Source organism: Doryrhamphus excisus, linkage group LG3, assembly GCF_037039965.1.
Source record: "Doryrhamphus excisus strain RoL-2023G ecotype Guam linkage group LG3, RoL_Dexc_Guam_v1.1, whole genome shotgun sequence".
NCBI classification, from domain to species: domain Eukaryota; kingdom Metazoa; phylum Chordata; class Actinopteri; order Syngnathiformes; family Syngnathidae; genus Doryrhamphus; species Doryrhamphus excisus.
The window spans coordinates 2,306,014-2,324,001 of NC_136359.1; the positions used below are offsets into that span (position 1 = coordinate 2,306,014).

The window sequence follows — 17,988 nt, forward strand, 5'->3', positions numbered from 1 at the left end:
TAATGGAATAAAATAATAAAAGTCATAACAAAATATAATTCTTTTATCTCTTTTATCTAATAATTAATTAATAATTATTTTAATATTTATTATTGGTACTACTACTTTATTATTTTATTTATTTTGTGTTTTCAGCATAATTTGATGTAAAAAAATAACAACAATTCAATTATAATAATGAAATAAAATATTAAAAGTTAATATATAAAAAAAATTTTCTAAAATAATGAATTAATAAATAATTATTTTAATATTTATTATTGGTACTATTATTTTATTATTACTATTATTTATAGATGTTTTCAGCATAATTTGAGGTAAAAAAAACAGTTCTCCAAATAGAAACAAACATTTAGTTGCATAGCATTAGCTTAGCATATTGATAGCAATAACGGAGGAAAGGCACTGATGGGTCGTAGCGGGAAGACAAGAGTCCTCCCGTGGTGGAAGTGGTCTAATTGTCCTGGTTTATATTTTTATTCGCCAGCCGGGTAAAACAAGCTTTTTCCTTCATTAGTTCCAACCGCCAGCAATTAAACGAGACGAGTGAAAAAAAGTTTCTTTGGTCTGAGTCGTGGAGCGGCGTGGACGTGAGTGGCAGGTCTGTTCACGCTTTTAAAGGTTAGAGCCGCGTTTTGAAAAAGAGCGTTTGAAGGCAAAGTAGACGTCAGTCAAAATGACTGGCACGCACATGCAAAAAACGCACACGCAAAAACGCACGTTCTCGTCTGCCAAGCAGCGGTCGGCGTGAAAGCGCCCAAGATGGCGATGATGATGATGATGATGATGACAGCTGAAGAAGCCAGGACAGAAATAGTCTCGTCAAGGTCCTTTGGCCACAAAGTGTCAACTTGCGTTGTTGGGGAGCTTCCATGGCGACACACACACAGAAAGCAGCGGTTCGAGTCCACTCGGGCCGGGATGACCTCCGCCAAGGAAAGCATTTCATTATGTTTGCTTGTCAGGGCAATAACATTCTTAATAAAATTAATAATAATAAATTTCATAATTTATGTGTTTACATTTTATTTATTTTATTTAAATGTAATTTATGTATTATATTTTATATTGATTTACTGTAATTTCATTGTAATAATAATTAGTATTTTAATATAATAAAAATACTACTAAATCATTTTATAATACTAATATAAGTAATAATAATAATGAAGTTATGTATTCTTAGTTATTAATTCCAATTAATTATTTTTTAATTATAAATTAATTAATAATACATAAAGTAAATAAAATCTAAATGACAATAATACAAACAAACCTGTTAAAAAATACAGAAATTAATTAATGATGAATACACTATATAAATAAATTCAATAAAATATGTGTATTAAATATTACTCATTATTGTTATTATTATATATTACTTAATATGTATTTAATTTTAATTTTAATTTTAATTTTAATTTTAATTTTAATTTTAATAATTAAATTAAAATATTTTCATAATTGATATAAATGAAATAATTCCTATTTATTATTTTATATGTACATTATTATTATAATACTATGATTGTTATTCTCATTTCAAAACGTAGACTAGATGAAGTCATTAGAAATACTTTATTTCTTCCACATGCACAACGTCAGAAGAGAAAATGTCAGGCTACGACCGAGACGTGGAATTAAAACGAGCACGACGCAGACGCAAAACATTTTGGATAGAATAAGTAGAGTTTTTTTTGTTTTTAATGCGCGTTAGGTCCCTGGTTCATGGAACCAAATCAATACTCCAGACCGAGCACAAGCAAAAAGAGAAAAGACGGAAATACGTCCTTAAAAGGACGCCGGCTGACAGGGCGGAGTCATCCGAACACACAAACGATGAGGATGGAGTCGTAATTCGGTCACCCCGATAGAGTCGTAATTCGGTCACCCGGATGGAGTCGTAATTCGGTCACCCCGATAAGAGTCGTAATTCGGTCACCCCGATAAGAGTCGTAATTCGGTCACCCCGATAAGAGTCGTAATTCGGTCATCCCGATAAGAGTCGTAATTCGTTCACCCCGATAAGAGTCGTAATTCAGTCACCCGGATGGAGTCGTAATTCGGTCACCCTGATAGAGTCGTAATTCGGTCACCCTGATAGAGTCGTAATTCGGTCACCCCGATAGAGTCGTAATTCGTTCACCCCGATAAGAGTCGTAATTCGGTCACCCCGATAAGAGTCGTAATTCCTTCACCCCGATAAGAGTCGTAATTCGTTCACCCCGATAAGAGTCGTAATTCGTTCACCCCGATAAGAGTCGTAATTCGGTCACCCCGATAAGAGTCGTAATTCGGTCACCCCGATAGAGTCGGTGTTCGGTCACCCCGATAGAGTCGTAATTCGGTCACCCTGATGGAGTCGTAATTCGGTCACCCTGATGGAGTCGTAATTCGGTCACTCCGAAAGAGTCGTAATTCGATCACCGCGATGCAGTCACTATTCGGTCACCCCGATAGAGTCGTAATTCGGTCACCCCGATAGAGTCGTAATTCGGTCACCCCGATAAGAGTCGTAATTCGATCACCCCAATAAGAGTCGTAATTCGTTCACCCCGATAAGAGTCGTAATTCGTTCACCCCGATAAGAGTCGTAATTCGGTCACCCCGATAAGAGTCGTAATTCGGTCACCCCGATAGAGTCGCGATTCAGTCACCCGAATAGAGTCGGTGTTCGGTCACCCCGATAGAGTCGTAATTCGGTCACCCTGATGGAGTCGTAATTCGGTCACTCCGAAAGAGTCGTAATTCGATCACCGCGATGCAGTCACTATTCGGTCACCCCGATAGAGTCGTAATTCGGTCACCCCGATAGAGTCGTAATTCGGTCACCCCGATAGAGTCGTAATTCGGTCACCCCGATAGAGTCGTAATTCGGTCACCCCGATAAGAGTCGTAATTCGATCACCCCGATAAGAGTCGTAATTCGTTCACCCCGATAAGAGTCGTAATTCGTTCACCCCGATAAGAGTCGTAATTCGGTCACCCCGATAAGAGTCGTAATTCGGTCACCCCGATAGAGTCGCGATTCAGTCACCCGAATAGAGTCGGTGTTCGGTCACCCCGATAGAGTCGTAATTCAGTCACCCTGATGGAGTCGTAATTCGGTCACTCCGAAAGAGTCGTAATTCGATCACCGCGATGCAGTCACTATTCGGTCACCCCCATAGAGAGGCGATTCGGTCCTCCCGATAGAGTCATAATTCGGTCACCCCAATAAGAGTCGCTATTCGATCACCCTGATAGAGTCGTAATTCGGTCACCCCACTAGAGTCGCGATTCGGTCACTCCGAAAGAGTCATAACTCGGTCATCCTGATTGAGTCGTAATTCGGTCACCCCAATAGAGTCGCTATTCGGTGACCCCGATTGAGTCGCTACTCGGTCACCCTGATGGAGCCGCAATTCGGTCACCCCGATAGAGTCGCTATTCCGTCACTCCGATAGAGTCATAATTCGGTCACCCTGATTGAGTCGTAATTCGGTCACCCTAATGGAGTCGTTATTCGCTCCAGAATGTCTGTTAGCCATTACGGGGCCGTATGTCGGTCACCTGTGATACAGCAGAACCGCGTGTTGGTGACCCGTGATCGAGCCGTACCTCGATGTCTCATATCGTGCCCTGTTTGGGAATCTAGGTTGGGAAAGATGGCGTCTGAAGTCAAGCTAATGCTAATGCTAAATGCAGCTCTTTTGTCAGCGTCAACGTCCAGTCGCGTGTTTCCACGCCAGAGCAGCTGCCGGAAAAAAAGTCTGGTGTTCCTTTTGGTACCGTGAACGCTCCGCCCCTTGTAGCCGTGAGCGGGAATGCGGGTCCTTCGCCATCCTCGGATCATCATCAGTAGTTCTGCAGCTGCGGAATGTTCTTGTAGAGGTCTAAGGACTCGGGGTTGGAGAAAGCGCCCCGCTGGGTCACGTCCCGGCCGGCGATCACCTGCTTCACCGCCACCTCCACCTTCTTCCCGCTGATGGTGTACTAAAGGACAAGACACGGGATCAACAGGAAGTGGTGGCGTGGTGAGTATTTTTTTGGACGTCATCCTACGGGAATGTCGTTGGTCTCCAACAGGAGGGCGGGAACATGTCGGGCTGACAGGGCTTTCCTGATGGCCGCTTTCACCTTCGCCACCAAGTCGGGGGAGAAAGGCTTCCCGGGCGCCATCTTTAAGAACAGAATGACCCTCTCCTCGCCGTCGGAGCTGTACTGCGGAACGCAGAGGCTGTCCGACACCTCCTCGAACGCCTCCACTGCGGGGAGGAGGAGACACGACACTTTGTAACGGATTATTATTTTTATTTTTATTATTATTTTTACTTTTTCCAAAAGCTCACCGATGTTGTAGATCTCCGAGCTGCCAAAGCGAACGCCGTTGGGGTTCAACGTCCCGTCACTGCAGCGATCGAGTGAGAGATCATAGCATCATAGCATCCTGCTTAAAGTCAAAACGGTGGCGCGTACGAGTGCTGCTGAATTTTGACACGATGGAAACAGCTTTTTCTGGTATAGATCATCTTTATTGTGTAAAATTATTTGACAAGAATAAAGTCAAAATATTAAGAGACGCAATCCAATGAAAAAAAACAACAACATTGACATAGTCAAATAATTTATATAATAAATTATAATTATAATAATAAGTTTTTAAATAATAAAATAATTTAAAAACTATTTTATAGGAGTAAAATCTAAATATTTACAGAAAAAGTTTTATAAAAAATATATTGACGAGTGAATATTGTGAGGAAAAATTTCAGTAGCACAATGTTGATTTTTGTTTTTTAATATTATGAAAAAGTGTAATTTTAGGAGAATAAAGTAAAACTAAAAAGTTTAATTCCAATGAGAAAAAAAATAGAATTTTATGGAAATTAATAATAAATAATATAGTGAGGAAAAATAACGTAATTTTAGTTGCATAGAGTTTAAATATAAAAAAATATGTATATGTTATTTTAAGTTAGAATATTAAAGAAACAAACAAAACAAAATGAAGATGTAAATTTTTGAAAAATTGAAAAAAATTTTGAAAAATTTGAAAAAATAAAAATGTAAATTAGCGGTATTAGCCGACACCGATATGTCGCGTTGCACATAGCGGTGTCGGCTAATACCGCTACGTGCAACGCGACATATCAATATCGGCTAATAACACTATGTACAACGCAACATATCGGCATCGGCTAATATCGATACGTGCAACGCGACATATCGGTATCGGCTAATACCGCTATGTGCAACACGATATATCGTATCGGCTCATACCTATATGTGCAATGCGACATATCGGGATAATACCGATATGTGTATATCGCATTTTAATTTATTTTAATTTATTTTAATTTATGTAAATTAATTTTCATTAATTTTTATTTATTTTTATTTGTTTTTATTTTTATTATTTTTATTATTTTTATTTAGTTTTATTCAGTTTTATTTAGTTTTATTTAGTTTTATTTAGTTTTATTTAGTTTTATTTAGTTTTATTTAGTTTTATTTAGTTTTATTTAGTTTTATTTAGTTTTATTTAGTTTTATTTAGTTTTATTTATGAAGGCTGCGCTCTAATAAAATGCACTTCTGCCCTCTTTTGGCCGTTTTGTTGGCTTAAACTGCACCAAACATGCTCTCTTCTACGGTGGAGTTGCATCATCACTTCTTTGTTAATCTTGCACAAAAAAACAAATAACGTTTTTGGTAGTGAATGCGTTAAATATGTGGAAAAATGTCTTTAAAAACAGTAAAAATTGGGGAAAAAGACCTAGAGTATATTTTTTCGAAATATATACGATATATAACGTCTTAACATATTGTTGCTTGCATCCTTTCATTTTCATTTTGGCTGGAAAAACGTTGGACACGCCTGAACGAAGGTGTTAATTATCGGAGCTTAATCGTGTGCCAAATAAGAGGGAAGAAAGCCGGAGAGGCCGAGTCGGAGCGGGAAAAAGACTTTAAGAGGAAGAATTAACGAGCGATCGGGTTTATGTCCGGCTTTACTCACCTTCTGCCGAGCATGACAATGCCTCCCGTCTTTGGATTGATTTTGCAGTAGTCCCCGTGGGCCCACACGCCTGCAGAGGTCAGGAAAAGCATGAGTCATTCCGGAATTCCAGACAGTGAAAAACCAAAGGATTACACTTTTACATTTTCATGTTTTGGCAAGTTTCCTCCAAATATTTCAACTTCTTCTTAAATCATTTTGTTCATTTTAGTCCCAAAATATTACAACTTTTTCACCAAAGTAATTTTAGCTTATTTGGCAATTTTTTTTTGCTTATTTTTTCTTTAATAATTCAGCTCTATGCTAATAAATTGACATTATTTTCCCTCATAATATTAGAAGTTTATTCTCCTCGCTCGACAATATTCTCGTAATATTTTGACTTAATTCTGGTAAAAATCATTTCTGCTCTTTCAATTTTTTTTACAATTCTTCTCATAATATTATGACTTTACTCCTGTAATAAATTTGAAATATTGCATAAATTTGCAACCTAATTTTCCCAGAATTATATTTATTAATAATATATTTATATTATTATTATTTATTATTTATTTATTCTCATGAAATATTTTTTCCCCATATTTTCACTTTCAGAAAAAAATGTACAAATAAATTCAAATATTATATATTTATCAATATATATTTATAAATATCAATTGTATTTTTTTGTTGTATTTCATTTTATAATTTATAAAATTGTGTATTTTTACTCATTTTAATAATTTTTATTAAATTAAATTATTTATTTAATGTTTAAACTGCAAGGTATGCTGGGTAACCTATCTTTACCATCTTTTATACGTAGCTTCCGGTATTTTTCCTGCATTTTAACTTTCATGAAAAACTCAAACCACCATGACGGTACAGTCAGCCTTCAAAATAAAAGCACGGGAGTAAAATCATTCAGAAGAATGACCAGAATTGCCCTCATTGTCCCTTGGAAAAGACTCATTTGTTACCCGCGAGGCATGCTGGTTAACTTCCTGCTTGTTATTTTCGGTTGGATCGTGAGGGTAAAAAGCAGCCATCTTTGCAGGGTTTTACTGCACTAGAACACACACGCCGGTACCCGCAGTACCGCTTAGGTCCTGTGGAGGCGTCAAACGTGCCGTGACGAGATGATTTGTATGACAACAATGAAAATGCTAGCTAGCGTACTCACCGGGAAACGCGGAGAAGTAGGCTTTGTGGTACTTGCTGCTGTTGTCATCGTTCCAGAAGTGCGTCGGCTGGCACGGGATGGGCTTCAAGCAGACCAGCTCGCCGCTCTCCCCCCAAACCGGCTTACCTGGACGCGGAAGACATGGACACACAATAGCACCTGCTAGCTTATCCCTCACACACCCTGCTTTTTTTTGGATGTGATACACTTCTGTCTCCCCCGGGACGGAGTTAAAGGGTTTAGAGAGCGACTAAAATCTTCCCACTTTAAATTATCCCTCATTGCGTCCGCCTTTGACGTGGCGGAGCGGAGCCTGAAGCAGGGATCGGAGGCTGGGGAGTTAGGGACCGCAGTCAATGAAGAAAGAAAAAAAAAAAGACATTAGGGGACTTGGAAGACTCCAAGCGAGATAAAAAAAAAGGCTCATTTTGTGAAAAAAAAATAGTGTTTGTCTTGTGCTTTCAGCCTTGTTTACCCTGGGAATGCGGCGCCTAATTACTTCTGCAATATTTGCTGGATAAAAACTCCTCTCAGGCCAACGGCGACTACTTCCACATGACAGCTCCTCTGCTGAATGCAGGACTGAATGTTTTACTTATTTGCTTTTTCAAGCCTCTCCTGTGCAGAAAAAGCTAAAAAAACAAAACAAAACAAAAAAAAAACCAAAAACGGCTCATTTTAATCCAAAAAAGTTACCTTCAAAGTTCCATGCTTCCACTGCCATGCCAAGGTTCCTGGTTTGGATCTCGCCCCGATAGACTGGAACTGTTGGGTTCTGACCCATGAAACACGACACGATGTCTGTTCCGCCTACGGGGGATATCATACAGAAACATTTTCATTATTTTTAATATTAATATGCACAATTTTATCTTACATTTTTTATTATTAATAATTATTTTAATTTTTTTAAATTCTATTTTTTAATATTTACACATATTAAATAGCTACTTTACTGACTTTACTCCTATAATAAATTTGCAACCTATTTTTCTAAGAATTCCAATTTTATTTATTTATTCTCACTCTCATAAAATGCAGATTTAAAAATAATTGTAAGTTATTTTTATTATTATTAATTTCAAAATATTTTTTATTTAATATTTCAATTCTATGCTACTAAACTAAAATTATCTGATTTTTCCCATCAGAATACAACTTTTTTTTTTACTTTATTCTATATTATTTTTCCATTCATGCTGACAATTTTATCTTGCATTTTTACTATTAATAATTATTTTAATATTTTTATAATTATTTATACATATTAAATAGCTAAGTAATTCACACATTAACTCAAGTTTAAATAAAAATGTATTTTTTGTATGGTTTAATTTACTTAAAAACAACTTTTGCTGGTATAAAATATAATAAATATTTGTTTTATTTATTTATATTTAAATGTAATGTATATAAATTTAATATTTTTATATTTGTATGTTTTTATCATTTTGTTTATTTTAGGCCTATAATATTAGAACTTTTTCACCAAATTCATTTTCCCAAAATTGTAACTTATTTGGTGACTTTATTATTTATATATATATAAAAAAATTAAATATTTTTATATTTGTATGTTTTTATCATTTTGTTTATTTTAGGCCTATAATATTAGAACTTTTTCACCAAATTACTTGGTATTAAATATAATAAATATTTATTTATTTTATTTATTTATATTTAAATGTAATATATATATATATTAAATATTGTTATGTTTTTATCATTTAAATATTTTATTAAAAAAACAAAATGTGTTTCTTTATTTAAAGTTTTTCATAAACCTTGTTTATCTTATTAAAGTACATATGACTGTATGTCCTGTGCATTATTGTGTTGACTTTCCAATGATCTTTTCTTCATTTTATTTTTATTAGTTATGAATTTATTGTTATTAATTATATACTTATACTGGAGTGGAGCTGCCAAAATGTCCCTACAATCAAACGTGAGACGTCAAGAGTTGTCCTACATGGTGACAGAAAGGCAAGAACACACACACACATACACACACACACACACACACACACACACACACAGAAAGAGAATCCTTTGCCGCAGCATCCATTTGTCTCAGCGGCGTCCAATAATCGGGTGTTTCTGACGGATACGATTCATCTCCCGTCCCATTGTTCCATCTCGACCTGGCTGTAACGCCGCCGCCATCCATCCATCTTGTCTCTCTGCCCTTCCTCGCCTCCCTCCCTCCTTTCCTTCCTTCCTTCCTTCCTACCCATCTACACCTCTCATCATTCTCCAGGTCTCACTTTTATATCGAGCTCTTATATTGAGCTTTAATGAGCTCCCGAGGGGGGAGGAGGGGGGGGCGTCTGATTAAACGTTCGCACTTTAGAGCGGCGGAGACACACAATTATTTCACGATGGCGCTCACTTCAAGGAGGCGGGCACACAAATACCCACAAAGTGTGTTGAGGGGTCGAGGAGTTAGCGTTGGCCAGCATGTTGAGGCCGCACGTAAGATGGCGACGTTCGCAATACGCCGTATATTTCATATTTCATATTTCATATTTCACAGCACATCTTGTGGCACCGTCGGGGATCCCGGCCGGAGGCAAAAGGGAACGCAATAAAAGTGGAAAAGTGGAAGCTAACTCAAACTAAGAAGACAGCAAAGGGACATATGGAGCGTCTTATTAGCATGAAGGAACCCAGCAGTCAAAGTGTTAAAGCCCCCCAATGAGGACACCGTGGGGGGGTGATTTCACACACACGCTTAGTAAAAGGGAGTACTCGAGTGAGGACACACACGAACATGCATTATAACAAAATAAAAATAACATTGGTTATTTTTTGTATCAACATTTGCAATAAAAATATTTATTTTTAAATTATATTATTTTATTTCATTTTAATTTTCCTACTAATAAAACAAAAATAATGCTGTTTATTTTTTAAAAATCACACTAAAATAATTGTATTTATTTATTTCGGATTTTTCCTGATTTTAGAGTCTTTTGAGTCGCATACTGATTTTTTTTTCAAAAATGTGAATTCAGTTTCAGAACCCCGCCCCTTCTCTCTTCAATTGCCATTGTTCACTTCTTCAAGTTTTTCCACAAAATCTTGACTGTAGGTTATAACACACTTAGAGTGTTTACTGTACTATATACTGTACTATATACTGTATATACTGTGCACTGAGGTTCTCAGTGGGAGTGACCAGGATGGATAGGATCAGGAAGGAGTACATCACAGGGACAGAGAAAACTTGAGTATACGCCCCCTTCAGATTCCCATAGTAAATTGGCATTTTGCATAAATTTGCAACCTATTTAAGAATTTAAGAATTCCAATTTTATTTATTTATTCTCATAAAATTCAGATTTAAAAATAACAATATTTTTTCTTTAATATTTAAAATCTACGCTACTAAAATAATATTACCAGATTTTTTAAAACTTTATTCTATATTCTTTTTCCATTTATGCTGATTTAGTTCTGACAAATTTATCTTGCATTTGTTTATTATTTAAAATTATTTTTATTAAAAAAAATAATTTGTAATAATTATTTATACATATTAAATAGCTAAGTAATTCTCATTAACTCAAGTTAAAATTTTAAAAAAGTTTTTTTTAATGGTTTCATTTACTTAAAAACAACTTTTGCTGGTATTAAATATTTAAATATAATAAATATTTATTTTATTTATTTATATTTAAATATAATATATATAAATAAATAATAAATTTATTAATAATAAATATTTTTAAGTCAATTAACATCACGCAAGAGGGTGAAATGGCCAAATGGGGGGGCCCCATCACATATGTCACAGTGGGCACCAGTCTGTCACATATGCTGGGATAAAATCCTAAGACCCCCCCCCCCACCGCACACACACACACAGAATTATTATGGCCTCAGGGGTCAAGGTTAGCCAGGCTGGCAGCCAACAGCGCCACAGCCTGCTGTTGCCCTTGACAACGAGCAGGAAAGTGACTGGGGCGCGGCCCGCTGTCGGGGTGAAAGTGAACATGAGCGCCTTATGGGCACAGAAAAATACTTAAGTACCTTCCCTTCATTTGTGGACCAGAAGTCAGAGCATACAGTTGAACAAGTGGGGTGGTTTTATAGTGACACCCAGTGGCCGCAATAGTTCACTGCAGGGTATATTTGTATATATGGATAACTGATTTAAGTAGGAAGGTTTCAGATTCCCATCGAAATGTTTTGTTTGTTTCTTTCGGCTTTTTCCTGATTACGGAGTCGCCACAGCTGATCTTTTGATCTGCATATTGATTTTGGCTCGAGTACTTTATATTCCGGATGTCCTTCCTGACGAATACCAATGATGGTATTCTTCCGTGGAGATTCAAAATATAATAGCCGGCGATTTGACCCATGCACGACATGCACTAAACTAAACTACACTAAAATGTCAAATTAAATTAAATAAATTTTAAAAATTTAAAGTGTTAAATTAAATTAAATTTAAAAAATTAAAATGTTAAATTAAATTAAATTTAAAAAATTAAAATGTTAAATTAAATTTAAAAAATTAAATGTTTAATGTAAAATTTTTTAACATTAAATAAAATAAAAACATTTAAATGTTAAATAAAAATAAAATAATGAAAAAAATTTAAATGTTAAATTTAATTAAAAAACTTTAAATGTTAAATTAAATTAAATTCAAAAAATTAAGATGTTAAATTGAATGAAATTTAAAAAATGTAAATGTTAAATAAAAAAATAAATGTTAAATAAAAAAATAAATGTTAAATAAAAATAAAATGAAAAATGTTACATGTTAAATTAAATAAAAAAAACTTAAATGTTAAATTAAATAAAAGAAATTTAATGTTAAATTAAATTTAAAATGTTAAAATGTTCAATTCAATTAAAATACCAGCAGACTTTGTTGAGAGGTGGTGTACACTTTGGACTGGTCGAATAAAATAAGATAAAAATCATTAATAAAATAAACTAATAATGATAATCTAAATAATAAAACAACACCATAACAATAACACAAACAATAAGATAAAATATGAATACAAAATAATATATGTAATAAGAATAAAATCCATCTATCCTTGCTATATCAGCGATACCATCTGAACTGATTAAATACAATAAAATGAATATAATTGATAAGATTAATTTATATTCAATTAAACTGAACTAAATCACACAATAATAATAATTCATAAATAAAATAAAATACGAATAAAAATAATAGATATAATAAGAATAAAATCTATCAATTTTCAAATAAAATAAAATAAAAATCCTAAGAAATAAAATAATAAAATATCTTTATAATAATAGTCATGAATAAAATAAAATAACGCTGTGTGACTTTTTTCTATAATTGCCCACTGAATGCAACACGTGTGGGGGGGTTGAAAATCCACGCCTGGCCATTTTAGGGCCTTTTTAGAGTTTTTCCCTTCGTTGCTGCCTTGAAGCGGTGCCTCCAGGTCGTCGACTACATCTCCTGCCCCCGTGTGCGATGCCAGTGAATGGCGCCTTCGTTTCAGCAATGCGTCAGTGGCTAAATGTTAAACGTGTCAGAGCCCACACGAGGAGACAGACAGCATTCTAATGGACCCGTCAACACAACAATGGGCTGAAAGGGCGGCCATGAAAACCTACATTTCTATACCATATTGTGAGTTATTTTTCTGCACGCGCGTCGGTCCTTTTGTGATTTGTCGATTCGCGGTGAGTGGCAGCTTCACAAATTTTTTTTTTGTTTTTTTTGTTTTTTTTTATGTTTTGAAAAAGTGAACCTGAAATGGAGCCCAGCAGCACGTTGCTTTTGATGCAGCGGTACACGTAGTCGTAGCTCTGGGGCTTGAGTGGGGATCCGGTGGACAGGATGGTGTGCAGGGACTGCAGGTTGTGGGATTCGGCTATGGAGAGAGAATAGGGAATATACTGAGGTACAGAATAGTATACAAGTATTATATATATATATATATATATAAGTATAGAAGTATTGGTGGGCTTTGTCACCCCCCCCAAACCTAATAAGCTGCCAGTGTGCAACCCTCTTCCGGTGGGCACACACACACACACACACACACACACACAGCGGGAACTCTTGCTCCCCCCCACCATGCCTCCAGGTGTCCAGTCCAAATGTCAGCCCAGGGAAAAGGGCCCCTCCGTTGGGGCAGCAAGGCAACAACACCCCCCCCCCCATCTCATCCCTCCTAACAAAGAATGAAATGGAAGGCTGATGGAAGCATCTATTCAGTGTCAAATAAGTCATGATACATTTGTTTATTTACTAAACTGTCGCTGTCGCTACCTGCCATCGGTATCGCCCTTCACTAATGGTAGCAGAGATCTGATTGGTAGTTAGAACCAGGACTACTTCCTGTTTCACGGAAGAGGACGGACGCCACTGTGACTATTAACTCTACCATCCGCACATTTATCCCGATTCTCACCAAAATGTAACGGCTTCCTTTTTGACGCACGCGCCACACCCACTACAAAAATTTAATAAATAATAAAGACATCAAAATAAAAAAATACATTAAAATAAATACTTTAAAAAATCACAAGTACATAAAAATCGAATGAATAATAAAAACATCAAAATAAACATAAAATACTTTAAAAAAAATTTAAGTAAATAAAAATCAAATCAATAATAAAGACATTAAAATAATCAAAAACTACATTTAAAATAAATACTTAAAAAAATCTTAAGTAAAAAAAAAATCAAATAAATAATAAAGACATCAAAATAAACATAAAATACATTAAAATACTTTTAAAAAATCTCAAGTAAATAAAAATCAAATAAATAATAAAGACATTAAAATAATCAAAAACTACATTTAAAATAAATACTTAAAAAAATCTTAAGTAAATAAAAATCTAATAAATAATAAAAACATCAAAATAAACATTAAGTAAATAAAAATCATATCAATAATAAAGACATTAAAATAATCAAAAACTACATTTAAAATAAATACTTAAAAAAATCTTAAGTAAATAAAAATCAAATAAATAATAAAGACATCAAAATAAACATAAAATACATTAAAATACTTTTAAAAAATCTTAAGTAAATAAAAATCAAATAAATAATAAAGACATTAAAATAATCAAAAACTACATTTAAAATAAATACTTAAAAAAATCTTAAGTAAATAAAAATCTAATAAATAATAAAGACATCAAAATAAACAAAAACTACATTACAATATATACTTTAAAAAAATCACAAGTGCATAAAAATCTAATAAATAATAGACATCAAAATAAAAAATACATAAAAATAAATACTTAAAAATCACAAGTGCATAAAAATCAAATAAATAAGACATCAAAATAAACAAAAAATACCTAAAAATGAATACTTCGAATTTGAAAAATAAATCAAATAAATAAATCCCTTAAAATAAATACATAAATCTATTTTTAAAAAACACAAAAAATAATTATATAATAATGATTATAAAATGAATTATTATAAAATAATTATAAAAAATAATAATTATAATTAGTTTTTTATATTTATATTAATAATAAATATTTATTTATATTTATTATTATTTATTTATATTAATAGTAAATATTTTTCAGGCTGTGAATGGACCACGTGTTGCTGTGGTGGAGTTCCAAGTCCAAAACGGTGTATTTAATCAAGTCCAATTCCCACACTGAACCCCCACAGCGGTGAATCATTACACCCCCTTCAGTTCATGTAACCAATTCAGCGGATTCATGATGGCTTTCCCGGCTAAAAATGACATCGATTGCAATGGCGTTGCTGGTGTAAAAGTCCAAACAAAATCAAAATGGCGCTTTGGACCCCCCCCCCCCTCCCTGCCCCTTTCCGACTTACATACTGTGGCATACCGCAGTCGGAAAGGATCGCTGGTGGGAAGATTAGCAGGGCGGCTAATAAGCACTGACACGACTATGATTACGAGTGGAGGCCCGTTTCTATCTCCGGAGAGCTGCAACACTAAAAGCAATTAGCGGCTCCTCTCAATGATTCATATGAATAACCATAACGGGCCTTTTATGCTTTTGATTTAGTGTCGAGCACCGGAACACACGGGGGGGCAAACTGTTGATTCACGCACTAAAATGGCCGCAGGACATTAAGAGTCAAACGGCGTCACTATTATCATCATTATCGTCTACATCTGCTGCGATTGTCCAGGCTTTTATTTACTGGCAGACTATGTGTGTGTGTGTGTGTGTTGTGTGTTGTTGGTGTGTGGGCGGCTCACCAGGTTTCAGGTTCCTCTCCTGGAGCACCGACAACCACTTGGCCCCCGTACCGAAGATAGTGATGCTGCTCAAAAGAAGAAGAGAAAAGAATATAAATATGTTTTCATAGAGCACGGTCACGCTGCAGACGGGGTCCCACTTCTGACGCCAAAAGATTAAGACAGGAAGTGCGTGCAGGGTAACGGAGGACACGGAGGACACTGCAGCAGCAGGCCTGTAGGATTAGCAAAGTGGGGGGGAAGTCAGAGGGGAGTTTATGAAGTCAAACGAGCAGCTCGGATGAAGCAGCTGATCCCAATCAGCCGAGACGACGTGCGATCTCGGGACTCTGTCTGAACTAATGCGGCGCTCGATTTGTTTCCGCCGGAATCCATGCATAGTAAAGCATCTCTTCCTGCGTAAAGGGCAACAACGCATCTCGCCCTTCATCCCATCTGCTCGCCGCCGTTTGTGCTACGCGGCTTCCCAGGAGAGGCTCGGCAGAGTTCATCGTTGTTTGAATATACCGCCAGGCACGACGAGGACGAGCACGCGTTCAGTGAAGCGGCGGGGAGAGATGGCGGGATAGCGAATCGGGATCAACTCAGGATTGAGCAAACAAATCCAAAGAGTGAAAGATAAACACGCTCAGAGGACACACGATTCACACGGGTGGCACCGTGGGGGTGTTTTGGGAGGCGACGGCGGCGGAAGGTGGCTTTCTTCGGGGTGACAGGAAGCGACTCTGACAGCTGTCAACGGCCGGACAGCGAGTGCGAGAGGAGAAGTGACAAAGCGGCGCTCCCGCGCTCTCCCGCATGATTTCACTTTGAAACAAAAGGCCGGTTAAGAGCAGGCGTTCGGCTCCTTCTCGCCGCCGTCCAATCAATCAAAGGCGCTTTTGCCGCTACGGTAGCCGCTGCTGTCAATCAAAAAGAAAAACGCAGCGGCGACAAGACAGAGGCATTGATGGGATTGACTCTTGAGCTGTCGGTTCAAATCGATGACTGTTAATAAAAGCTGTTGATGGGGTGAAAGGGCAAAGGTCGCAACATCACAGATGGGCTGGAGAGACCGGCTCGCGACGGTCCTTCGAGACCATGAGCGTTTTTATCGCAACTCTCCTACAAAAAATACACAGGATCCCCTCGCAGTCAGGATTCGGCATTCACGGCCCCCGCTAATTTGCAGATTTTTGCTAGAAAAAAAATTATTTAAAAATTAATATAAAAAATATTTTAATATAATACAAAAATATTAAAATTAATGAGTTGAAACACACAGTTGAAATACAGTAATCCCTCCATTATCGGTTTTAATTAGTTCCAGACCCAACTAATCAATAAACTACTGAATATTTTCAGATTTTCATAGAGGAGAGAAAACCATTAGAGCCCTCTAGACATGAAATAACACCCCTATAGTCACCTTTACACTCCTATTTCCCAATATATTAAATATAATCACAGCAAATGAGCACATTAAGACATAAATATGACAAGTGCTGGCATGTCTTCCCCTCTAATTTGCAGATTTTTGCTAGAAAAATAAAATTATTAAAAATTATATAGAAATATAATATGAAAATATCAAAATTAATGAGTTGAAACACAGTAATACAGTAATCCCTCCATTATCGGTTTTAATTAGTTCCAGACCGGACTAATCAATAAACTACTGAATATTTTCATAAAGGAAAGAAAACCATTAGAGCCCTCGAGACATGAAATAACACCCCTATAGTCACATTTACACTCCTATTATCCATATATTAGATATAATCACAGCAAATGAGCAAATTAAGACATAAATATGACTCGTGCTGGTGTGTGTTTCAATAAATGCCTTCCCCTCTAATTTACAGATTTTTGCTAGAAAAATAAAATTATTAAAAAAATATAATAAAATATAAATTAAAAAATAGTATAATATAAAAATATAAAAATTTATTAGAGACACACAGTAATACAGTAATCCCTCCATTATCGGTTTTAATTAGTTCCAGACCCGACTAATCAATAAACTACTGAATATTTTCACATTTTCAAAGAGGAAAGAAAACCATTAGAGCCCTCTAGACATGAAATAACACCCCTATAGTCACCTTTAAACTCCTATTTCCCAATATATTAGACATAATCACAGCAAATGAGCAAATTAAGACATAAATACGACTCGTGCTGGTGTGTGTTTCAATAAATGTCTTCCCCTCTAATTTGCTGATTTTTGCTAGACAAAAAAAATTTGAAAAAATTAGTATAAAAATATAAATAAAAAATAATATAAAAATATAAATGAGAGACACACAGATAAAATACAGTGATACGGTAATACAGTAATCCCTCCATTATCATTGTTAATTAGTTCCAGACCCGACTAATCAATAAACTACTGAGTATTTTCATAGAGGAGAGAAAACCATTAGAGCCCTCTAGACATGAAATAACACCCCTATAGTCACCTTTACACGCCTAGATAGAATCACACATACTCAATATAAAAATATTATGGGAATAAAATCATAACAGTACAAAAATAAAATTGACAAAGATTATTTGAGAAAAAAAAGTCAAATATTTGTAAAATAAAAAACAGTATTATTATTATTAGTA

General features: G+C 35.4%; 1 protein-coding gene across 1 annotated transcript in view; it reads right to left on the minus strand.

Moving 5' to 3' along the window:
• Positions 1-2,313: 2,313 nt before the first annotated feature.
• The window catches only part of aacs (acetoacetyl-CoA synthetase), a 28,502-nt gene continuing 12,827 nt past the window's right edge, over positions 2,314-17,988 (minus strand). Inside the window, exons 11-18 of the mRNA XM_058071335.2 lie at positions 15,397-15,461; positions 12,925-13,047; positions 7,862-7,975; positions 7,166-7,291; positions 6,001-6,070; positions 4,332-4,390; positions 4,045-4,247; positions 2,314-3,975 (exon numbers count right to left, since the gene is read on the minus strand). Coding sequence (XP_057927318.2) covers positions 3,838-3,975; positions 4,045-4,247; positions 4,332-4,390; positions 6,001-6,070; positions 7,166-7,291; positions 7,862-7,975; positions 12,925-13,047; positions 15,397-15,461 — 898 coding nt within the window. The 3' untranslated portion in view covers positions 2,314-3,837. The remainder of the gene's footprint in view (positions 3,976-4,044; positions 4,248-4,331; positions 4,391-6,000; positions 6,071-7,165; positions 7,292-7,861; positions 7,976-12,924; positions 13,048-15,396; positions 15,462-17,988) is intronic.